This window comes from Fundulus heteroclitus, chromosome 1 (assembly GCF_011125445.2).
Source record: "Fundulus heteroclitus isolate FHET01 chromosome 1, MU-UCD_Fhet_4.1, whole genome shotgun sequence".
Lineage (NCBI taxonomy): Eukaryota > Metazoa > Chordata > Actinopteri > Cyprinodontiformes > Fundulidae > Fundulus > Fundulus heteroclitus.
The window spans coordinates 13,909,052-13,934,051 of NC_046361.1; the positions used below are offsets into that span (position 1 = coordinate 13,909,052).

At 38.3% G+C, this 25,000-nt stretch overlaps 2 protein-coding genes across 3 annotated transcripts in view; both read right to left on the reverse strand.

The window, feature by feature from the left end:
- sgk2a (serum/glucocorticoid regulated kinase 2a) overlaps window positions 1–25,000 on the reverse strand; it is a 35,896-nt gene that overhangs the window by 6,113 nt on the left and 4,783 nt on the right. The window contains exons 1-5 of one of the 2 annotated variants that reach the window (XM_012877253.3): window positions 8,830–9,007; window positions 5,603–5,665; window positions 4,870–4,931; window positions 3,007–3,064; window positions 1,258–1,341 (exon numbers count right to left, since the gene is read on the reverse strand). In XM_012877253.3, the coding sequence (XP_012732707.1) occupies window positions 1,258–1,341; window positions 3,007–3,064; window positions 4,870–4,931; window positions 5,603–5,617 (219 nt within the window). In that variant the 5' untranslated portion in view covers window positions 5,618–5,665; window positions 8,830–9,007. Of the gene's footprint in view, window positions 1–1,257; window positions 1,342–3,006; window positions 3,065–4,869; window positions 4,932–5,602; window positions 5,666–8,829; window positions 9,008–25,000 lie in introns of those variants that run through there. The other variant, XM_036135692.1, reaches the window with a different exon arrangement.
- Window positions 11,637–24,441, reverse strand: l3mbtl1 (L3MBTL histone methyl-lysine binding protein 1). Its single transcript, XM_036135681.1, has 16 exons — window positions 24,376–24,441; window positions 23,971–24,059; window positions 21,990–22,094; window positions 21,692–21,827; window positions 19,463–19,554; window positions 19,081–19,232; window positions 17,340–17,416; window positions 16,845–16,930; window positions 16,632–16,742; window positions 16,378–16,519; window positions 14,636–14,738; window positions 13,859–14,047; window positions 13,717–13,766; window positions 13,257–13,414; window positions 13,102–13,164; window positions 11,637–12,620 (listed from the first exon to the last, which is right to left on the reverse strand). The coding sequence occupies exons 1-16, from the start codon at window positions 24,413–24,415 to the stop codon at window positions 12,486–12,488; spliced, it is 1,728 nt and encodes a 575-aa protein (XP_035991574.1). The 5' UTR covers window positions 24,416–24,441; the 3' UTR covers window positions 11,637–12,485.

Sequence of the window (25,000 nt, forward strand, 5' to 3'; positions counted from 1 at the left end):
ACTGTTGACTGCCATTAACTTTGTGTACTCTTTGTTTTTTGAATACTTTTGTGGTTTTGACTTTGTTCATGACAGATGGTCGCCCATACTGACGAGCTTTCGTCCTGTTAAAAGGAAGTGTTTCCTTTCCACTGTTGCCCCATGCTTGCTCAGGAGAAGAAATCACTGGAAAGTCGTCCTTAGAGGGACGACTTCTGACATTAAGTTACCAACTGAATGTGACTGCACTGTATTATAATTTGCTATGAATTGAGCTGCATGTAATTGTATCTGAATCTGACTAAAATGTTGTATTAGTAACAAGTGAATTAACTTGGGCTTATATTTCTACACGGTTTGATGTGAAGTAAATGTTTTGTCTTGAGATGACATTTTGCGTGGGAATTGGTTCCATATATGTGGATAAACTGAACTGTTAAAAAAATTCTTATCTTTAAGTTGATTTATCAACTTTTATTTTTGACAAGCCACTGTTTTTAAATAAAACACATTATACTTGGATTGTTTGATTTTTCTAATTTTTGTGTTTTTTTGTTGTATTTTTTGGGGGAATTTGACTAAAGTTATAGTAACTGAAGAGAGAGATGCACAAAAAGAGTCTCCGGTACAGAAAACTGAGGCGATGAGTAGCCTTTTGAAGCTAAATGTTAGAACGTTATTCTCAGAAAATGGTGTTTCGCCACGAGAAGAGGAATGGAAACAAACACTGCTTTTTCCAAAGACAGTGTATCAGTTTATCTAGAGCAAAACAGAGCACTCCAGGTGAGTGGAGGATCTGGTTCTTTTTCGGAGGATATTCTCGTTGTGTTGTTGTTCGACAAACACAAAAGTGTCCCCGTTTATTTCCTGCGGGCTGTAAAATGTGTCCTTTGTACGGAACAGGCTGCAGATTAGATAAGATACGGATCAACTCTTGCTGGGTCAGAACGCTGTTTACTAATAACTCTTACAGATATCACCCACAGTCAGAGATTTTCCTCTTTGTGTGCTTGAAAACTGCTCTCATATTTATTTGCTTTTCCTATCACATTTAAATATAGTGCATGTAAAATTAAAAGAAACAAAAATGATTGGATTTAATGACAGCTTGGAGCTTTATCCTGGAATTATCCTGGAATTTGCAAACTGTTTTGATTACTTGATGCTTGATTTATGAAAAGATGCCATTGTTCTGGGTGTATTTAACAGTTGAGCTGTTGGGAATAAACATAATTTTATAAACATATAAACAGAAACAGTCACACTATATTGAATTACCTCTTTTTTCTTGAGGATGATCTTCTTCTGCAGCACTTTGACCGCGTAGAACTTGTTATCGGCTTTCAGCTTTGCAAGCAGGACCTGCATGATTGTAGGCTTATTAGTGGCTTGTTTAGTAAATATTCTGCACCAGCATCTCAACACACTGCCGTCAGGAGATTTCACCAAATAGGTGCACACAACACTGACAGGCGATCTCTGGGAATGGGTAATGCTCAGAAATGTTAGGAGGATTGACACAAAGAAATAAAAGCACGTCACATGAAAGTACCGATGTCTTTTTCAGTGGGGCTTAAGAAAGGAGCTCCAAGAAATCAAGAGTTTATCTCATATCTTTAGTTGTTTTCTGACTATGAACTGGCTGAAATGTCATCCAACCAAAAAGAACATAAGGAAAAATAAAAGCAAAAATGTAAACACAAAAAATATTGGGAAAAAAATAAAATCAAGTTGGTTGAAGCATTAACAATTAATTTCAGGATGGGAATTAAAAAATTACACAGAGTTGTTTATTTCTTTGCCTCCTCGTTGGAATCGATAGGAACTTCTTCTTACCTAACCTCGATGACCTCAAAGTGCGCAAAGCTAAAAGATTTGAGTGGTAAAAAGGGCCTGACCCATTTATGATGTTTACCTGAAACTAAGCAAGGGACCACTATGGTTGGAAAACCTGCTTTGACAACAGCAGACTTAGTAAAAAGAGTTTTTTTAAGAGTCCATTTGGCCAAGAAAACTTAACAGTAAATGTTACCAAATGTAACACTTTTGTTTTATGTTCAATTTGATTTAAAAAGCAACAAGAAAAATGTGATTGTACAATCATCAGAGCTTTTGTTTGGAGAAGAAAGACAGATGGGTCAAGCTTTGTTGTTATAGAAAGCAGATGTTTCTACCAGTAAGACAGACCTTACTGGTATAAAGAGCTGAGAATAAAGTCCAGTTGGGTTTTTGGGAGTTTTAAAGGCCTCATCACTTCAGCCAAAAAGAAAGACACCAAAGTGTTTGCAAAAGCAGTGATCGGAAGAATGGAGACCTAAGTTGAAAGGAGAAATTTGAAGATTTATGACTTCATTTTAACATTCCTGAGGGCTTTGGTCAAACAAAGATAGTAAAATCTGGGATGGGCCTTATACAATGAACCAGAGGGAACGATTGTGGTTTTTACCAGCAGTAAGAAATTTTCCATTAGCAGTCCATGTAACTGCTAAGGAGATGCCTTAAGATATAGAATAGGTGTTAGAGAGCATGACGTGTGCCAAATATTTCCATTATGAACAGCAAAAGAGAAACAGTTAAATGAGCAAAAAATAATACCTAAAAAGCCCATGGCCATATTTAGAAGCAAGAGTTTTGCGTGACTGAACAGGGCAAAATTATGGATAAATCAAAAAACACTAACATTAAAAATCTCCAAGATTTAAAAATTTTAATACATTTCAGTAAGAATGCCTGGATTTCAGCAAATAGCACAGTCATTAACTTGTAGATTGAGTTATGAGTAGGACATCATTGTCTTAAAAAACATATTTCTTACTCTCTTGCTTCTATCGCACCAGGTCAGGGTAAAATCTGATTTTATAACTATAAAAACGTCTTCATTTATCAGAACAATAAATAAAACCTGCAGCATGGCTTGTTATCTAGCCAAGAAAACATACCTCAACATGTGTGCAGGTGAACAACAAGACAAAAATAGCGGATGCATTTAACATTAAAGGTATAAATAAGTCATTAATTCAGTGTTACCTTTCCAAAGGTTCCTTTTCCAATGACAGCCAGGAAGTCAAAGTCAGTTGGTCTGGCGCTAATACAACAGAAAAGTCAATCATTAAATGATCTGTGTTGCTTTACATACCAGATTATACAATAAACTCTGAGGCTCCTAATATGATCTATTTTCACAAAAGGGGAAAAGACAGAAGTACAAATCAAAATAAAAACTTGTTATTTTTTTTAAGTAAAAGACTTTATCCTCAAACCATGATTACTGGCATTTATCCATTATTGCAAATTATCAAGTATACAGCGCTTCTCAGAAACAAATGACGCGTGAACTTCTGGAAGCAAATCTGCAGATAAAAGCTCTTTTCATGTAATAAGATCAAATTAGAGTCATTTTAGAGAGGCCACGGAGGAACAGCAATCAAAGTCTGATCTTGAAAGTAAAAAAGTGTTTGTTACTCCTCCAAACATCATGGTACAGTTAAGAAGGTCTGATGGGATAATAAAAAAAAAAGAGTTGTTCAGCAGACGGCTCCCAAAATGGACCAAATCGTTTTGCGTAAAGTTTCCACAGTGAGTCTGACTGAAGTAACCCTTCCTAGGAGTGGCCAGGGAAGAAATGCAACCCCAGGGTGAGGTAGGTAAAGATTCCTGAGGTCATGGAGAAGCCCAGAGTTACACGAATCCAACTAGAGGCCAGTCTCACATTGTTAAATGTCAAGCTTTAGAAATAAATACCCGGAGCTTCTCCTCCACAGTTTGTTAAACATTACATGAAGAAGTCAGATGGTTGCTAGAAAAATTTCCTCTTGACTTATGAGGTGGAGGCAGACTTATTTTAGTGACAGAAAATCCCTCTAAACCATAAAAGAACTGTGTCCGCTCTGGGAACTTACTAACAGAGGGCATCCAGATCTGAGCCTGTTTTACTACATTTTTCTCTAAAAAAATGGACAGAAAATTACTGAATGACTCATAAAGTGAGTCTCAAAAAGCGGTTTAAGCAGCAAGAACGTACCCTGAAAGAAAGGGGAAAAAAGTACAATTAACATTGAGAAATTTGTCTTTTTAATGAAACAGAAGTGTGGAGGAAGCTGATGGGAACAGGATTTTCGTATGCAAAGTGATCGAAATTAAAGAACCAAAACAATTTTTCAAAAGGGAATCCTGTGAAATGTTGTGCAGAACTCAAGTAATACAGCTGATTTTTGGCTATAGTTTAAATTTTTTACTTTTTTTTTTTTATTGAATTGAGGAAAAACAATTAACTAGAGAGGACGGCAGACAGGTTGTTAAGGAGAAGAGGTTGCAAGACTAGATGCTGAAGAAGCATCCAAAGTGACCAGGGTGACCGACTGAGGATGCACAGAATGCGGTGTGCTTGGAGAAAGAGGTTGGACAGCACAACAGATAACTAAATCGAACTTTGAGCTGATCTGCATAAATTGTGGAGATATTTGTAGACTGTAAACCTGCAAATAAGAGACTGCTGTGTTCTGTTTGACTGTTTTTACTTTCAACCAGCTGAACATAGACTCTGCGCTGGCAACTATCTTATGTCAAGAAACAAAGAGTGGCAAGTCTGCTTTGAAATCCTGGTGCTAGTGTGTATATCTGAGGTAAAACTAGAACAGTAAAAGAGGCGATGAGACTAATGCCACCCATTGACTGGCAGGCTACAGCAGCTGGTTACCATGGAAACTGAGCGTGGGCTGAGAAAGAGACATTGCTATCTAAGGACTCAGGGTAATTTCCTAGGCAAGTCTCCCATCCGCTTTGGCAGTTTTATATACACACACACTTTTTTCCTTTTGTTCTATGGGTCAGAAGTTGTCCACAAAATACAAGTACTGATTCACACAGTTTAAAAAGAGCAAAACTACTGACTGTGGGTTTGCTGAAGGCCCCAGATTGACATCGTCATGAGAAGGGGAGGACGAAGACCGCAGCTGGAGAAAAATAAACACAAAAGTGCATACAATTATCAAAGCAAACATAAACAGATCATCAAATGAAGGTATTCAAAAACTAAAGCCTCGGGTCTTTTCTCCGCACTCTGCTTTATGATGTTTATTACGCACTTTAGACAAACCTAACAGCATCTTCTAAACTGTTCCATCAATCCTACAAGACCATTCAATCTGAAAGACGTGTATAATAAGAATAGGCAATTATCTTGTCTCATTTGAGACAAAATAATTGCAACAAATTGATCTTAAATGAGGATAAGTGGAAAAAATCAAATAGTCCGATGGTAAAAAAAACAAAGATCTGAGTCGTACAGCTTGTTAATAAAAATGCTATAAGCTTAAACTTCCTAATCAAATGATCCTCCTTATCAAAAGAATGTTTCAATCATTGCTTTAACTAGTAATTCTGAGCTTTTTTTCTTTATTAAAAAGGTTCTAATAATAACAGCAAATACATATCATAATGTGATATAAAATACAGCAGAAGTATTATAGTTAGGTCTCAAGACACCTGTTAAACAAAGCGGTTATACTTTATAGTGACGTCTAAACCAATCAGCAGGCATCTTTCCAATATCAAGTGCTCAAACAGCACACTGGTTAAAATAAAGATTAGACAATAAAGCACTGTTTAACGGTACAACACTCACATTACAGTGGGCCATGGCTTAGTTGTTCCCGGTCGACCTGGAGAATTGCCGTTTTTACCAAACCTGTTGGATGACAGACGGGGTTCAGTCAACAGTTCAGGATTAAAACATGCCTTCCACCTTTTTTCCTTCCATTAATCTCCTCTTCCTCAGCTCTAACTTAGATGAACCTGGAGGCCTCTCTTCCCTGGCTGTCTGAGTGTGCTCTGTGTGTATGATCGTCTGCTGACTCCTGTGTGACAGCCTAAGGATCCAGACCAACTAGAAGTTCTTGTTTCTAGGGAATGACATGGTGGGACAGCAGACAGACAACGAGGGACGTTGTTGGTTATATTGGGATAAGAATGTGCAATCTTTCTTTTTGCTGTGGGGACATCAGAGTTTTCTTTTTAATATTGACTTTCCTGTATGAGCACATAATGTAGAAGATTACATTTTAATAATAATAAAATGAGGCGAGGGTTTTGTTTGGATTCTGTTAAGTGACCAGAAAATTACTAACAATTTATGTAATGCCTCCTTAAGTGATGAGACACGGTTTTCTTGTTTGTGGTTATGGTGCTTCTTGGTGATAAATCTTGTAAAATTGGGACGCCTTTTTATTCCCCTTTAAATGGTGCCACATTTGGAACAAAATGCATTAGTGGGTTGAGCACCAAAGTCGAGTATTTGGGTTGTTCCCATAAAAAAAGAAAAAAGTACCAAATCCCACAATATCCTGCTATTTTTATGAAATTGGATGTTTAAAGGTTAAAAACAACTAGACATATTGGCAATTTAACAATTTATTCATTTAACAAAAAGAAGTCTTATTATCGTAGTCCTCATGCTGGCCATCAACCTACCAATCACTTGTTTTGAGCTAACAGGGCTTTAAAGCCACAGATGGGAAGCTGAGAGGGGCATGTCTGTAAAGCAGCTAACGTCAGGCTGGCTACCTGAGCAGACAGCCTGACTTATTAACTACCGTAGCTTGCTGTTCTTGTCTTACTCTATAAAGAGCAGAACAGCTAAAGGCTATCTTTTTTTTTAGGGGAGATAGTGGCACAGGAGTTAGAGAGTTCGTCCTGTAACAGGTGGGTTGCTGGTTTCAATGTACAGCAGCCACGCTTCTGTCAGTCCGCCCCAGGGCAGCTGTGGCTACTAACATAGCTCACCACCGTCAGGGTGTGAATGACTAACTATAGTGTTAAGCGCTTTGGGGTTGTTGCACTTGATAAAGCGCTATACAAGTACAAGCCATTTACCATTTTACCATTTACCATCCTATTCTGTGTAATGCACGTTTGCTTGTAAATTATTAATATATTTAGGGTGTTTATTGTATGAATATTGTGTTCTATAACAACTCGTTATTTGTTTGCAACAAATAGTATTTTATTTGTATTGTGACCTAAAAGAATCACTTTGTATTGGTGTTATAGATAACATTATTGTAACTGTAATAACCAATATGCTCTATCCTTTTTAGTAGACCTAGGAATAATTTTGCTTTTCTCTTTAAAGGCAATATTCTATATTTCTGTATTTGTATTGTACACGTGTGTAAATACACAATATTATACACAGTAGATGGTAAACTACAGTGCTGTGAAAAATAAGGCAAAAACTAATGTCTTCTATTTTTGTTCTCTATGTTGCCCTTAAATATTTGAAAGACTTTTTAATATCCAAAAAAGGGTAAATATAAAATCCACTTTTCAAATTATGAGCTCATTTATTAAAGTATTAAACCTATTTAAACCAACATGCCCTTCCTGTAAAAAAAGCAATTGCCCCCATAAAACTAAAAACTGGTTTTGTCGGTTATTATGTTTAGGAGGACATCAAGTATTTGTTGCAACTGGAAATAAGTCTTTGATATCACTGTGGAAAATGTTGCCCCGCTCTGCTTTGCTGAATTCTTACAATTCAGCCACATTAGAGGGTTTTTAAACAAAGCTCTCCCGGAATAATTTTGGTAAGCCGGCTACTCTAATTAAGTGGGTAATTACTTAACTTAAAAAGGTTTGGATAATTTTCTCTTTGATAAATGATAAATTATTTGGACCCTGTTTTATCTATTAACCTAGGCTAGCTTATCTCATATCAAAATTAGTTTTATAGCCCTGAATGTTTCGGTCTGACAAAAAAAAAGCAAAAACGGAAGAAATCTGTAAGAAGGCAAATCATTTTCCAATATCTGTTCACTTATGCCTTCGCACGCACGCTGCCAAAACGAAAGGATAAAGTTGGGACAGGCAGGCTGGCGAAGCAAAGTCAAATCTATTTGGCCCCGGTTCAGCATTCCCTTCGACAGGGGCTCTGCAAATACCTCCAGCTACATGGAAACACGGCACATGGTGTTCTTGCCAGACGATAATGTAAATAAAGAAAGCTGAGCTTGATCCAATGAGACGGGTGTTGCTGTTAATAACACAATTTGTTTATGTGTTATCAGGAACTCGTCTGAAGATGTCACAGCCATGTCAAGGAGCATTATATTCTCTGGGAGCTAATAATTAACTCTGGTAGGACCTTTGTAACCTTGCAGATTTTGGATGTGGATAAAAACTATAATGTACACGGAAAATCAATCGGAGACTTGTACAAATTATAGCTTTTTACTGCAAGTGATCTAAAGATGATAATATGTTGTGCATAGATGAAATTAGCAATCAAATATTATTAGGATTGTTATTGTCTTCACCGTACCATAACAATGTTATGTTAGGATATTGAAATATTGATCAATAGATGTGATTTTACTCTTTTAATCTTACAGAAATAAACTAAACCTTGACAAATAACTCGTCTGTCTCCACAAAAAGAAAATGAAAAAAAAATGCAATGGGGAATCTGGTTGGAAAAAAATTAACGTGACATAATCATTTTGTCATAAAATATGAAAATAAAACATGAACCAGCGATTCTGATGCTACTGCATCTTCAACATCATCCGTCAGAATTGGAATAATATTTTATGAAAGGTTTAACAAACATGTCTTAGTTGACTAAACTGAAAAATGTTTAACAGCATAGCTGCAAGAGAGGCATGTGACATATAAGCACAAGTAACATGAAATATATATACATTATTTTTAATTAAAGTACAGAACCATAATCTAATATAAATTATATGAGGAAACGATAAAGTTTATCATGTAGCCCCCAAAACATAAAACTCATGTTATAGAGGAGGAGAACAGACTCTATCCATTAGAAATAGTAATTTTTAGGTTCCCTACCTGTGTTGCAGAAGAGCAGATCAGTGTGATGGTCCTTTGCTGCTCAGCCAAGGACTCTGGGTAGACTGACAACAGAGCTTTGCCAGGGCTGCAGCAGGCTGACGCTCGTCTCGGAGTGTCTTTTTAATTTTAAAACAACAGGGAAGGTCAGCGGGTCGACTCCGACGCAGTGAATCATTGATGAAAAGTTACAGAGTTCAGAAAAGGGGCGGGGCACAGGCAGCAACGAAAACACATCTACACTTCCTGAGACTGCATGGATTTCAAAATAAGACAGCTGACAAGACGCCTATTTGTCAAAAACAAAACTATATATATATATATATATATATATATATATATATATATATATATATATATATATATATATACTACTTTTCTAAATGTTGTGTAGCCTATTATCAGAATAGCTATTATGACGTATTTATTAGCCGCAAGAGCTAGTTAGCCTAGCTTCACATAAAACCTCCCATGCTAGCTTCACATAAAACTTCCCATGCTCTTAAAAATAATAAGTTGTTAGTTTAGATAACAGTCAAATTTCAGTGGTTATGTGGTAAATTATGTTGTGCGATTCTTCAGTTCAAGATACACTTATTTAGTAGGTAATCTATTTACTGTTTCCATGCTTTGTTAGCCTAGCTTTGCTAGAAGTGTAATTCCCTCATTTTTTACAACAGAATAAATGAGGGAAAGTCACATCTAACTGTACCTGAGATAGAATATAAAGCTGTAGGAAAATCTTAGATTTCTGTTTATAAATTAGTCCACAAACTATACTTACGTTAGGTTATAGTTTTGAGATAGGAAAAATTTAATCTAGAGAAAATGTGCAAAACATGAGTCAACTTTTGATGAACGGTTTATTAATTGTAGCAAACTACACCTGTGCTTTTTATTTTAAGAGTCGTCTATTTTTAATACATTTAGCCTAAACTTCACACAGAATTTCCCCATTGTGGGGCAATAAAGGTATTTCTAAATAATAGGTGATCATATTCTTTTTTTTCTTTGTTTTGTTTTTCATAGACAACAAATATGTATAATGTGAATATAGGCAATGGTGTTTTAGCTTTCAGAGACAGTTAGCCCTGCTTGGCATAATATCAGAAGCCCAAAATCCCAATACATCATCACCTGACATTTCAAATGACATACTAATAGTATATTTAGACTTCTGACTCTGAAGAAAGCAATAGATTATCTTTTATAAAAGTGTATCTTTATTCTTGGTATTTAACAAATTAAGTTTGTTTCAGTAATTTAAACTAACTTACTAAAACTGGAAATTGTTTTGCTTTCTTTTAATGACAGACAGTGAGAAAACAAATGGTTATATGAGCGTATGCAAATATCTAGTTTCAACTGTATGTATAATTACATTATCATTAGAATTGTACAGTCAAGCTAAACATTATTTTCAATTGACATATCCAGAATACTCTTAATCCAGAGAAGAAAAAAAATTTGAGCTGGGAAGAACGTGACCTAGTGATTTAGAATTATAAGAGCTCCTCAGCAGTAAATATATAATGTGTTCTGGTAACTATGCAACATCTACAACATCATGTTTTGTTAACATCTGGCTTTGGATATGGCAAGAGAAGAATTTCCATAGTTGATCAGGATATCACAATTGAGCATGTTTTTTTTTTTTTTCTTTTAACTGTGACACAAACCTTTAAGTCTTAATGCTGCACATAACCACAATACAGTCTTTGAAATTTGCTGATTGTGAGCAATAACTTGGAGGGAGCAATAAATCATTACGTTTTTCTCAGTGCCATGAAGAATCTGTCTTCAGAAAAACCAAGTAAATATGAACACATTATTAATAAAGGCTATATATATATATATATATATATATATATATATATATATATATATATATAATTAACAGACCTGCCATAACCAGGTCACACTTTGAGGCCCTTTAAGATTAAAATCTACAGATTCGCCACACAAACATCCAGCGCCCCGACAGCTTTCAGTCTGCAGCAACAGTTTATCAGCAACACCTGATGTCCTGGCTGCCGCTGTGGAACAAAATGATAAGCTATGAAGACCAAAAGGGCGTGAAAGGAGTTGTCACCGACCACAGCCAACTGTTGACGACAATATTGTCAATAGGGGGATATGATACAAGCAAACTCAGTTTATAGTCAACAGTATTCTGCACACAAACTAGCGTGAGGACAGGAAATGCTTTTTTCTCAACCCTAAAATAAGATAAGGAAACGGGGCAATAATCAGACAAGTTAGGTTAGGTTTGGATGTTTATTATTTTTGAATGTATTGAATGGCATTTGTGACTCAAAATTATCTTCCTTTGCATTCGCACGCACGCTCATACAGAAATACACAAAGAAACCCCACCAGAGAGACAAACAATGAGCAATTATTCCAAAAGCCCTTTAAACATAAATCTCTTTTCACACAATTTCAACCTCATACAGCGTTTCAACCAACCCCTGACACAAAAATGTAAACGTATGCACACTCTAAATGGAGTGCCAACCACAAGTAAACTTGTTAAGATACCAAACATATGTTTATAGTGCTAAATGTGGATTTTTGCACTCTCTAGTGACGTCTTATGGTACTAATATACTGTGAAATACAACCAGATTTCACAATTGTGCTAGAACACTACTTTTTTCCATTAGGAAAAAATATGTTCTGATTTGTTTTTCAAGTAGAGATAAAAGTCAACCCGTGTGCTGTTTTTTTTTTTTTTTTTTTTTTACTCTCACTGGAGAGCTGGGAACAAGTCTGAATTTTAAATTTAAATTGTGCAGCAAGAAGTACAAACAACTGACACTCTTGATTATAAGGATACTTTGTTTTTACTGTGCGTGAAGCCTCCAACAGACTGAGGAAAGTAGCTTATTTTTAATTTCATAGTTGGAGAGCAACAGTTAGGGAGCTGTTTCTGAGCAGATAGCACCCTTTCGAATTTATTATTGCACAAAATGTAAGGCTCACAGAGGCCTCACTATCCGGCCTCGTTTACTGCAATCAACACTTCCGTTTTACTTCTTCCCGTTTTAGACTGTCCACTCCTCTCATCTCTTATCTTTTTCAGTTTTCTTTCTTTCAGTTTATATGAATAATCTAACTATTTACTTTAACCTTTCAACTATACTTTCTACTAAACCCAGGGATATTGTATTGGACCACTCAGCTTGTAAGCAGCAATTTCCTGTCAGGAAGTTATTATAGAGCTAGTTTGACGATACTGTCACCATAACGCTTCAGCTTTTTCAACTCGTGCTTAAAACCAACGTTTAGCTTAAGATGTATACTTCAAATTTTAGTCCAACACACCACAGGCAACCCCGACATGATGCAGATTTCTTAATGTTTGGCCAATCAAAGAAATTTAGCAAAACTACCTTTCTTTCACCAATTTTCAAACAAGATTCCTCGATTAGTTGTAAAAACGATCACCGGTTTCTAGCCCAGCGTCCTCTTCTCCACAGCTTTATTTCTCCCCCGATCCAGTCCCGCCTTCCCCTTTCCCATCCCTCTCTCTGATGGGCACAAGACACCAAACACATGGAAAATAAACGTCTTCAGGGTTTCTTCGTTACCCTGCTACAGAATGGATTTGGCACACAATGACTGACACCTCACTCTAGTGAGCGGAGGTGATATCACTTGAGTCCCTCGTCTGTGGTTTTGAACATGAGGATGGCGTTTGAGATCTTGAGGGCGGGCCCCAGCTTGATGCTCATGATTTTCACAATGTCGGTCTGGGTGAGCAGCAGCAAAGCTTCCCCATCAATCATCTGCCAGAAACACAGGGAGCAAGTCGAGAGTCAAGGACAGGGTTTGGTGGGTTTTTGTGTGCCAACAACAGGGATTGGTGTCTGCTAAGTAACCCTCAAATATGTGATTTTGTAACCATTTTTTCCTCAAGGTCATAAAGAATCTGCAGCTCCCATTTGAAAGAGATGGTTATTGTTTTCACTCAAGAGGCTGTCAGAGTCTGTGTTGTACACGTGTCGACTGAGTTTTTCTAAACCAAGAAAGTGAAACAGTTTGAATCGTTTGATTATTTTGTTGTTTCAAGTAGTAAGCATTGCATTATGACTTATGGTCATCGCTTGATTACCAAGATACTCCGGTCCACTTACAAAGACAAATTATATATATATATATATATATATATATATATATATATATATATATATATATTCTAAAAGCTGCAAAATTGACTTTGTAGGAAAGGCCCAGTTGTTGCACATTATCATCATGTGGTGGTCATACCTCCTCTTTAAAGAGACGAGCCTGTTCTTCACAGCCAGTCAAATTCTGGACGAACCTGAAGACCTGAGGATCAGACAAATGACACGCGAAACCATCAACAACCAAGACAATGATGAACAAACGAAGAGGAAGATTACGTTGCGTCGTGTGCCGACCTCATCAACGCTCCATGTTGCCACCTGGCTGGCGTGGATGCCCTGAACTCCGGGCAGCAGCTTACAGTGCTGCTCCCAGCAGAGAGACAGAGTCCGGTCTGACTGACCGCTCAGAGCCGACATGAACAGGGATGGATACACTCCCTCTGAGGACATGTCTGCAGACAAGGGGCACATAAAAAAAAAAACACTAAACTGGCTGGGGATTAAAACACAGCACAGGGATGGAAATGGGCTCCACAGAAAAAAGTTCAGAGTTTTGATTTCCAAACAAAATGCAAACTTTACTTCCATCCGAAAAGAGAACTTTGGACCACAGAGAAACGGTCTTGTTCTTTTTTTTTTCCAATAGCCCAGACCTCTTCCACAATACAGCCTTATTTTGTTTCCCCTTACCTTAAATAATTAGATAAAATGCTATGCAGATTATGTTTAAAAATGAAAACAGACAAAACCTTACTCTGGTAGTCCCTCTGCTGGTTCTTTCTGTATTTGGGCGGACGGCCAATCCTTAAAAAAAAAACAGGAAAATATTTGTATGTGAAACAAAAGGAATCTTGCTGCCATTAGAGCTACGTGTATGTGCAGCCATTGGTTTTTACCTGCCACGGTAATGGGTTTTCTTAGTCCTCTGGCCGAAGAAGAGATTTCTCTTGCACTCGGAGTCGGACAGGTCGGCCTTCAGCCGGCCCTGATTGCGCTCCGCCAGCGGACAGCCAGATATGCAGTGATGTGCCGTGAAGCGACCGGTCACATGACCTGAACCATCACAACCTGGAGTTGGACACTTCCTGTTTTCAAAGACAGAGCGCCAGATGAAAATCCACATTCAGAGCAGTTCAGGGATATGTACACATTTTACCAGGTTTTATATTTTTAATATAATTTTCAGCATCTAGATAGTCTGAATGTTAGATGTTGAATGCATTCTTCATTTATTCAAATATATCTCCAAGTTCTTAGAATAGAAAAAAATGACTCCAGTGTGTAACATAAAAATATCTATGTTTCAATTTTAATTGTTAAGAAATTAAGTAAAATCATCAGCTCACGGCAGACTTTGCTTTGATTACGCCTCAAAATGCTTCTTGTACATTTAGTTTCTACAGAGGAATAAACTGTTTTGTTTCTAAGATTAATTTCCTCTGTACATCAAAGATCTCTAAAAGCGTTTTTTTAACATTTAATTTTACAAACACACTTTTGACTCCAATGTTTCTTTTTATTCAAACTTTATTTTTGAGATATTCCTCTTTGCTCCACATTTTGTGTTTTTTGTGTCACAAAACTATGTTTCAGCGTAGAGCATACGGAGCAGAAAATCGTTTAAATCCGGTTTTGTTACTGTGGATAAATGAGCTTGTTAGCTCAGTGCTGACCTGTTGTGAAAACTGTACTTGTTGGTTCTGGGGTGGCTGATGGGTTTGCAGGGAACCGTGGCAGGGTAGGTGTTCTGGCCCAGAGCAGGAGGCTCTCTCACACCTAAATGTTTACCAAATAAAATGGTGAATAATGGTGACATGACCAGAGAAAAATAAAAAGAGGTTGTTACCCTAAATCCTGAATGGAACACGGTGCTGTAAAAAAAAAAAATATTGGCCCTGTTACAGATTTCCTCTGTCTTTACCCTTCTTTTTTTTTTTTTTTTTTTTTTAGACTAAAATGTTTCAGATCATCATTTTGATATCAGAAAAAAATAACCTGAGTAAAACAGAAGATGGTTTCATCTATAAGGAGGAGAAGAGCTATCTAAACCAACCTGGCTCTTTTCGGAAAAGAATTTGCTCCCTAAACCTGCTAACTGGTTGGAGCACCCTTTGCAGCAACAGCTGCCATCAAGTATTTATGATAACTAATAATCAGTCTTTTACATCTATGTGGAGGAATATTTTGCCCTCTCCGCTTTGGAGAACTGGTTTAATTCAGCAACATTGGATGACTCTGGAGATTAAATGGCCTTTTTGAGGTCACACTACTGCGTCTCAGTCGAATTTATCTCCAGGCTTTGAATAGGTCACCTAAAAAACTTTTTGTTTTTTGTGTTGCAGAGCTGCACTTGCTCGTGTTGTTTGAATCACTGTTCTGCTGCATAACTAAACATCACCTGAGCTTAAGGCCATCAACTGATGGCTGGACATTCTCCTTCAGGATTTTCTGCTGGAGAGCTGAATTCATAATTCAGTTGCAGCTAATCGTCCAGGTCCTTAAACAGCAAAGTTAAAATGTTCTTTATCTAAAATGTTAGTTTAACCTAGGAGGTATCGAGGTGCACACCTTCCAGAAAGTTCCACTTTTGCCTCATTAGCCCAAAACACCCCCCGAACTTTTGGGAATTATTAAGAGTTTTATTTTGGGTAAATTGGAGATGGACTTTTATGTTTTTGGTTGATCAGCAGTGCTTTTCCCCTTGGAAATCTCCCCGTCGCCATTGATGCTCAGTCCCTCTTATAGTTGAATCATGGATCTTAACTGAGGCCTGGAGAGCTCTAGACATTTCTCTGGGTTCTTTTCCCTCTTGGATGAGTCGTTGATGTGGTCTTGGAGTATTTTTTAGTCAGCCGGTCATTCCTGGGAATGTTCCTGACTGTTTCGGCTCTTGTTGTAGTTCACTGGAGCCTGGAAGCCTTAGAAATGGCTTTGTAACTCTTTCCAAACAGAAAAATCTGAATGCTCTTGTTTCTCGTGTATAACTGAGGCATTATGTGTTGCTTTTGAGATGTTGTAGCCTAATTCCTCTTGTCAGACAGATTATATTTAAATTATATGTTTATTTTACAGTAATCTGGCCTGGGAAACTAAACAAATAAATGTGGTTTGTCACAGTTATGTCATGATTTAACAAGGACGGAAGGTAGAGCCAGGGTTGTTTGGATAGCCCTTTTACTTAACAAATGATATAAAGGACATTATTTGAAACCTTTTTGTGGATTATCTTTGCCTATTTTCTTATTTATTTTGTTGATGACCTGAAACAATTAAGAGTTACAGAAAATGAAAAGAGAAGAAATCTGGAAGGATGTGGTATTGTGTATGGAAGCTTAGGGTTTCTGCAAATGATAAAAACTCGTTTTCTAAGTTGCATCTTTCAAAGCAAGACGCAGTCATAAGTTCCTGTTGTTACCATGCGGTTGGTGACTTTTAGCATCCCGAGGAGGAACTTTCAGGGGGTGACCTGTCGCTTCGCACCAGCCTGCTGGGTGGATGTCTGGGTGATCGGAGTCCATCCACTCATCGTAGACGTGACTCCAACCATCATAATGCACCTGGCAAAGGAAAAACAAACAGCAGTGTAGTCCAGAGAACTGAGCCAATTTAAAGGCAGCCGTGAGTGTATATCAAATCACATAGGGGCACTACTAAAATAAAGATTAATACCTTAATGCGGTTGGTCTCTACTTCTTCCACTGTGGCCACTCTGATCAGACCAGGACTTCTCTTGTCCACGGCCTCCAGTTTCATCTGAGGCTGGAAGCTGTGAGGAGGCCTCTGCAGACCGAGCAGAGGATGTTACAAAAACCCGTTTATAGCAAACACGTCCAGCACAGTCTATGTCAGCTGTGCAGAAAAACAGCTTTTTTATATTCTCACCACTTTAAAGGCATCCGCCGCCACAGCCTTAGAACCGGTCTCCTCCAGGTACCGAGACCAGGAAAACTGCCCGGGGTCAGGATAATCTAGTGCAGCAAAAAAATTATATAAATAAAAAAAAACACATTTTAAGGTATGAATATGTACTTTTCACCTGTATTTCCAAAAATCATATCAGCAATGTGTGATGTTTCTTTTCTAATTACAGCTTCTTAAAACATACAGGGCAAATATCTTTTTTTTTGTCTAAATGTAGGAAGAATGTTCCTTTACACGTACACGAATCAGACCAAATGTCTAATTTACAAAAGCAAAACGTGATCAGCATAAATGCAAAGGACATGACGGATAGCTAAAGGCGGGTGCTTTAGGCGTCTGTGATCTATCTGCACCATGAGAACAGTTAATTATTAATTACTGGTAATCATTGAATTACATTTTATCTATACAGCATCAAATCCCAACACATGTCATCTGTAATGGTGTGCTGGTCACCTTGGGGTGGTGTTAGCGGAAGGTTCCTCTCCTGGCACCAACCAACAGGATGAATATACGGGCTGCTGGCGTCACACCTGCACAGGTTAACACCAGAACAAGCTGAGGCGCGGGAGAAACAAAACTTCTTGGAGCTTAGATTGAAGAACATTTGCTTGGACAGAAGTGAAGCCTGACTCAGTAACTGCAGTGGCCGTTCAAGAAAGTAGGAGAAGACTTTTTTATGGTTGGACTGGAAATGTGAAACAAAAGATTTATTCATTCTGGCATTCTACACGGTTATCAAGATATTGCTGATAGGATGAAAGAGCAACTCCTTCACCAATATGCAGCCCTATTCAGACCTATACATTGCAGGTTTGCCCCCCCTCCAAACCCCACCTCACCTGCCAATGGACAGTTAGCTTCCTAACCGAGCACCAGCAGCGGATGAGGCTAAGGAGCATCTTCTCTCACCCTAGAGCAATCAAAACAGACGCCCCCCCAGACATGTGTCCTCTCCCCTCACCTCTTCGTCTCTGACAGCGGCAACTTAAAACGTGCAACCTTTGCCAGGAGCTACTGATCATTCTCTACCATGCCATCATTCGGTCTGTCTTGTGCTCATCCATCTCTGTGTGGTCCGGCTCATCCACAAAACTTCACAGGTCCAGACTTCAATGAACTAGAGCTGCAGAGAGGATCCTCAGGACCGACCTGAACAGGTCCAGGGCCGGTAAAAAAAGACAGCTGTCACTCTAACTCTCCCTGGTCACAGCTAATTCAGACTTTTACCTTTAGGCCGGCGCTACTGAGCACCGAGCCTGAAACAACTTGCTCAATAAAGTTGATTCTGAATTCAATTTAATATCTATAAATAAAGCATTTCTTACGCGTTTAGCTAAAGTATTATGTATTTGCCTGTTCTTTTGTTGGATTTCTGTGAATAATTGAGATAAAAGTGATAAAATGATCAGATCTCAAACTCAGTTTAATAGTATGAACTCATCTGAGAGTTTTTCTTTTCTATTTCAATTGATTTTAGTTTTAATCCCTGTTTGGGTTCTGTTAACTCTTATGACAGATTAACTCTAAGTGACGTCCAGCTGATTATTTTTTGGAGTCGTGTGCAGTACTGTGAAAAAGTATTTTCCTCTTTACAGATTAATTCTGTTTTGGGCTTTTTTTGTCACACTCTCACACTATCAGCTCATTAAAAGGTTTTAATATCAGGCTAACATAACCTGAGTAAATAGAAAATGCAATTTTAAAATTGAGAACTGCATTTTTGACATAATATATCAGTCTGGAAAAGGGTCACAATGTCATTTCTATGGCTTTGGGATTCTGGCAAAGCCCAGTGAAAGCTATTATACTGTACCACACATGGAGAACATAAGGAACAGCGGGTAACCTTCCCAGAAGTGTCCGGAGAACCAAAATTAGAAATAAATGTCATATATAGGCGGGCATGTGGTGTAGTGGTAGAGCAGACGACTCATAAGATTATATGTTATACTATATATACACTATGTTATATTATACTATTAGACCTAGACACAGCCGCCCAGGGTCGATTCCTGACCTTTGGACCTTTTGCTGCATGTCTTCCCCCTGCTGCATCTCTTTGCCCACTACCTGTGGTTTTTGTAAATAAAGGCCAATAGTGGCACACAAAAAACATTTTAAATGAAAAAGTTGCAAAATGATGAAAGCTGAAAAGATAAAGGCGTAAAATGACCAGGAAACTCCAGGAGCCTACCAGTAGTCATATGTATCATCCCAGTTGTCGAAATGAACCAGGAAGCGGTCGTCCACCAAGTCTGTGACGGTTGCGACGCAGATGAGCGAAGGATTCATCCGGTCGACGGCCTCCAGCTTCATTCCTGTCTCGAAGCCACACTTCACATCCATCTAAACAAAAGTGTAAAAATGAACAGAAAGGAATCAGTTTTTCTATAGTTATAGAAAAAAAACATGTCATGATTGTGGAAAACTATGTCAAATTTCACCATTTTCTCTTCATTAATCTCCATAATAACAGTATTTATGTGTAGCTGCCAGTTTCCAGCACTAAATCTCTCAGCTCCTCATGTTTGTCGGTGGTACAGTCAGCATGAATCATATGATAGAGTGGCGCTTACCCTCCCAGGACTGGCGAAAAGTTCTTTGGGAGCAACTTGAGCTTTAGTCATCCTCAGATAGTTGGTCCATGTGAACTCCTCCTCCTTACAGCCTGCAGGAAAAAACATTATGAAGTTATCATTCGGGGAAACAGCAAACGCATTAGTTTTCAACCCTTCACAAACAATTAACCTTCTTTTTATATATTTTTTTACACTTATTCTATAAATAGTATATTGTTTCTTTGAAGCAATTACTTTAAAAAGTTTCTTTTTTTTTAACTGACAAGAACTACGTATTTTCCTATTGCTCACACACAAGCATTTTATTTCTTTTTGAGCAACTTTACAGTGTATTCAGTACAGATGGTTTACTGTTTTGTTGGCTTTGTTTTTCTCTAGTTAAACCGCAAAACTTTTTTTCCCCAGCTTTAATTTTTGCTGATTGTGAATAATTATATTTTTGGAAAGAGCCAAATATTGAGCAAAGATCCAGCCGCTCTGTGAAAGCTTCTAAGGTTTGTTAGAAAACATTAGTGAACAGACGGCGTCCAAGGAAGACAGCAGACAGGCCAGTTAATATCCCAAAGTGTTCAAACTGAAAATGGAAATAAAACTGCAAACCCACCAGGACATGGATGCCCACCTAAAGTTAAAGGCTGGGTGAGGGCAACGCCGACCAGAGAAGCAGCCAAGAGGCTCATTGTAACTCTGCGGGCACTGCAGAGTTCTCCTACTAGCAGTGCACGCCACACATATGGTCCCCATAGACGTTTGGCAAGAAGAAAGCTACAGTGTAATGGCGGAACCCGATATTCAAACCGGACACGGCGTTGTGTTGTGAAAGATTTATTGTAGAGGGTGGAGATGACGGGCAGAACAGGCTGGTAAAGGCAGCAGATGACTGAAACATGTAGACCAGGTGACGGCGAAGAGGGATGACCAGAGTAACAGCTGATAAATCCCCCCAGAGAGGGCAGGGTGAGCACTAGATCCAGCCAAGACGCAGGCGGTGAGCAGAGCCGTACTGGCAGGGAGTCGCTGTGTGAGGCAGGTATAAGTAGGTGGAGTCACAGGTGGACCGACTTGGAGTTCATTAGGCAGTGGCAGGTGAAGCTGATAATGGTGGCAGAGTGGTGCACGGACTGGGGAAGGATCAATCAGCCCAAAAACACAAGAAAAGGCAAAATCATGACACACTGTTGATAATAAAATGTAACCTAATGATGCACTTCGCCTTAATGCTCCCTCATTTCCACAGTGAAAAACAGCCGTGGCAACGTCACGCTATGGGACGTTTTTTTTTTCACGGGGCCACGGTTTATAGGAAGACAGATGAATCTAAAGACAGGGTAAGCCTCCATGACAACCTGTTAGAAGCTGCAAAAGATTTGAGACCGAGTAGAAGTTGGCCTTCCTGCAGGACAACGACCCCAAACATACAACCAGAGCTGAATCACAGCATAGTCTAGTGTTAGAATGGTCGGGACTTTGATGCAATCAACTGGTTTCCTTATATAGGACATTTTTGACCAATCTGTATAATCTGACCCAATCTGTATAATATGATTGAACTTGACTTTGTAAAGTGCCTTGAGATGACATGTTTCATGATTTGGCGCTATATAAATAAAATTGAATTGAATTGAATTGAATGGCCCAGTCAAAGTCCAGACTTCACTAAAACTGTAAAATTGGGGACGTTCTTAGTTCAACTTGACCGAGCTTCAGCTGTGTTGCAAAGAAACTGGGCAAAAGAATCCGCCTGTAGATGTGCAAACCTGTTGTAGCTGAAGACTTGCAGATGTGGCTGCGGTAAAAGGTAGTTGTTGATTATAGGGGCACCAAATACAAATACAGTTGTTGTTTTTTTCTTTTTTAATACAAGGGTTTTTAAAACCATGTATTATTTTTCCTTCCACTTTACAGTTTTGCACTAGGTCATATTAATCTGTAACATAAATCCTAATGAACCACAATGTGGCCACTGATTGAGAACTGCATCAAATTATATACAAAAATAAAAACAAAGGAAATAATCATAGTCATTTAAAAATAAAAAACGAATATTTTCTTTAAATTAGGCAAAATTTGTAACAAGCAATGTAAGGAAATATGTCGTACAAAAGATTTACTTGGTCAAAATACAAAATAAAAAATAAAAAAGACAACTGTGGGTCATGAAAATTCCCTGAATGTGCTCTTTGGTTTGGTGGATTGCTATGGCTCACAGACGGCATGACCTCTGACCTTTGGGGGTGTGCAGCTTGTGTCCTGTGCTCTCACACCAGCCTGCGGGGTGGATATCGGGAGAGTTGGCATTCACCCAGAAGTCGTGACAGTCAGAGTAGCCGTCAAAGTGGAGCCGCAGCCGGTAACCGCACACCTGCATGGGTGCGGCACAAATCACTCATTAGAGCAAAGAAAGCTGGAAGAGGCCACCTGACCTGACCATGCACTCCGAAGAATCTCTGAATTAACTCTTAATCGACAGTAACCGTAGTGGCCTTTGAGAGCCATAGACTGTGTAATTGGCTGTCTGGTTCACCTCAGCCACAGTGAGGACGAAGTACATGGACGGATGCTGCGGGTCGATGCCTTCCAGCTTCATCCCCTGCTTGAAGCCGTTCTTCACCGTGGGGACTCTTTGTGCCTGAACACATGGGGACAACAATCTATTTACTCACATCAGCACAGGTAACGGATATACAGGTGCAGACTAGCTTGCTGGTGTACCAAACACCAAATGTATAAAAAGACTTAAAATAAAATAAAACAAATACTGCAGTAGCATAATCTTGTGAAGAACCCTTTTAAAAAATGTTTAATTCCATCAGGGGGAATAATCTAAGCAATCAGGATCAATAAGCGATTTTTCACCACTAGGTGGAGCTTGTCTGTAGACCAAATCAAGACTTGTATGAAGTCACGCCTCTCCCATTTCCCCTTCTCCCCCATGGGCTGGTATGAGCCTCTTCACAGCAGAACAGCATCACCTTACAGAGGAACATGTCTAGTGAAGAAGTAACTCATAACTTTATAATGCTGTTGGCAAGAGAACGTTTTGATCCGACGGGTGTGCTCCCCACCATTTTGTGCCTGGCAGTGGCGTTTCATGGGTAATTAGGGGGCGGCTGTTTACGTGCACGTACGTACGCACATGCCGTACGTGCTATGTAAGCAAGAGATTGGAGAACAACACAGAGATGGTGTGTGAAGTTTGACCATAGTTCATCTAAAACGACACATTTAGTTCTTCACCACGGGTATTACATTATATTTATATATATATATATATATATATATATATATATATATATATATATATATATATATATATATAGCCTAAGACTGTCTTAAGCAGGGTAAATGGTGGAATGGTAGATCCACCTCCTAAACAGCAGAGGAAATGAGCACATAAACTTCTTTAACACTCATGCTATTATTAATATGCAGATAAGATAAAGTTTATCACCCCATAGAGGGAAATTAATTAGTTTCAGCTGCCCGACAGGTTCAGGGTGCGGCTCTAGTAACGTCATTTTATTGAGGATAAATAAATAATGACAAAAATATTAAATAATCATGAATAAAACATGGAGAAATTTACAAATCTACATAAAAACAGGTGTGTGTATTGTATGATAATTTTAGTAGACTAAATGGTCATCCAAGTTTGCGTGTGACGCCATCTCCTCGCTTTGAAAGTGATTAACAACCCCCTCCACCACTGAACTGACCGGATCAATGCTCCACTGTCTTAATGTTATAGTCTGATTGAAATGTGCTGCTTTCATTTTCTCGCTTGTTTTTATTTACATATTTGCGTCCACTGGTACTTTTTCAACGTATCTTTGGTGATGAGATGTAAGTCTTTGACTTTGGAAGGCCTCGTTGTGATCGCTCTCATTTTTAGCTCCCTCTGCAGGTTTTCTATCAGACTGAAGTCTGAACACTGACTTTAAAACGTTAACATTACTTCCAGTCAGAATAAAGATTATGGTCAAATTTGTTGCTTACTTTATACCTTAATGTCCCAGGGGTATGAATAATTTTGGGCTTAACTGTTTATGATGGGGCTCCTTGAGGGTTCAATGATTTTTATTTTATTTTATTATTCATTGTTCCTATTGAAGCTGTTGGTTCAGTAACTCCTGGGACATTTAGGGGGAACTGTGAGTTGGCTTTCGGCACAACCTGTACCTTCTATATGTTTGTAGGATCCTGCTGTACGAAAACTAAACTCATTTCAGATTAAAACAGAAGCGGTTTCTCAACAAAGCCCAGCTATGCAGTCATGAAAGATCAACACCATATTTATTCAATTTACTTATGTTTTTTTTATCTTGTTTTATTAGATTCAAGTCTTTCTTAATATTCTTTACGTAAGTAGCCAAAAGCCTCAGTAGGGACAAGAATTGCAAACTGGCTTGGGCCATAAATGTGAAAGTGCACGGTACTTCCTCCCCAGTCTTTGAGGATTTACTGTGTCTATGTTGCACGTTAAAAAAAAAAGAAAGGGAAAATACCTGATGGAAGAGTTTGTTGGGAGCAGCAACAGATTTGGTTTCCTCCAGATACTGAGCCCAGGTCCATTCCTCAGTCTTACTGTCCCCTCCTTCTCAAGATGACAACAGAAATCAGGCTATTACTATATACAGCCCTGAAGCTTTATATTAGAAGAATAACTTTGAGCTATAGACAGAGAGATCGCATGAGAAATGGTGGATGTAATAAAATAGGGCCCAGAAGTCAGAAAATGCAAAGGAGTTGGCTCTAAAACATGCAGAACAGTGGGGTTAAGAAAATATAATGCATTATTTTATTATCACATCATCTTGTAGTTTCTGGGTATGCTATTTTAAACATTTTTTAGCAAATGGATGAGCAAAGGAGGGAAAGTGATGGAAAGGGCATACAGGAAAAACAACAACCTCCTCTGATGTGCCGGCCATCAGCTTTAGAGTAATCCATCTTCTCATCCTAGAAAATATGTTGAAAAATTACACAAATTACACAACCTCAACACTAACAGATGACTAAAGAGAAACAGAACTGCTGTCCCACGTGCCGTCCATGTCGGAATCTTCGTCAGACGGACTCAGGTTACTCCTTCCTCTTCCTCTTCTCATGGGTTTCATGTGGTCTGGGTTGAGGGAGGAGACCCTCCCACCTGCAGGTACCTTTCCACACTGTGCTCCTCCACAGCAAAAGGACAAATTGATGGAAAGAAGATCTAATTTCCCTTCAGGAATAAACAAAAAAAAGAATAAAAACTGACTTGAATAATTGTTTTGTTTGTATTGAACGAAATGTATTGAGCTAAGCGAACCGAAACTCAGCTTGACTAATCAGAGGTAATTGAATTTGATTGAATCAAATCAAAGTGAACTTAACTAAGTTGAAAGGAACTCAGTTGAACTGAAAAGAGATTAATTTGATCTATTGAACTGAATTTGACATGCAAGATGTTTTAACTGAAGTGACACAGATTAATTGCATTGAAATGAATTATTGATTGTATTGGAGTAAATGAAATAAAGTGAGCTGAATTTGTTT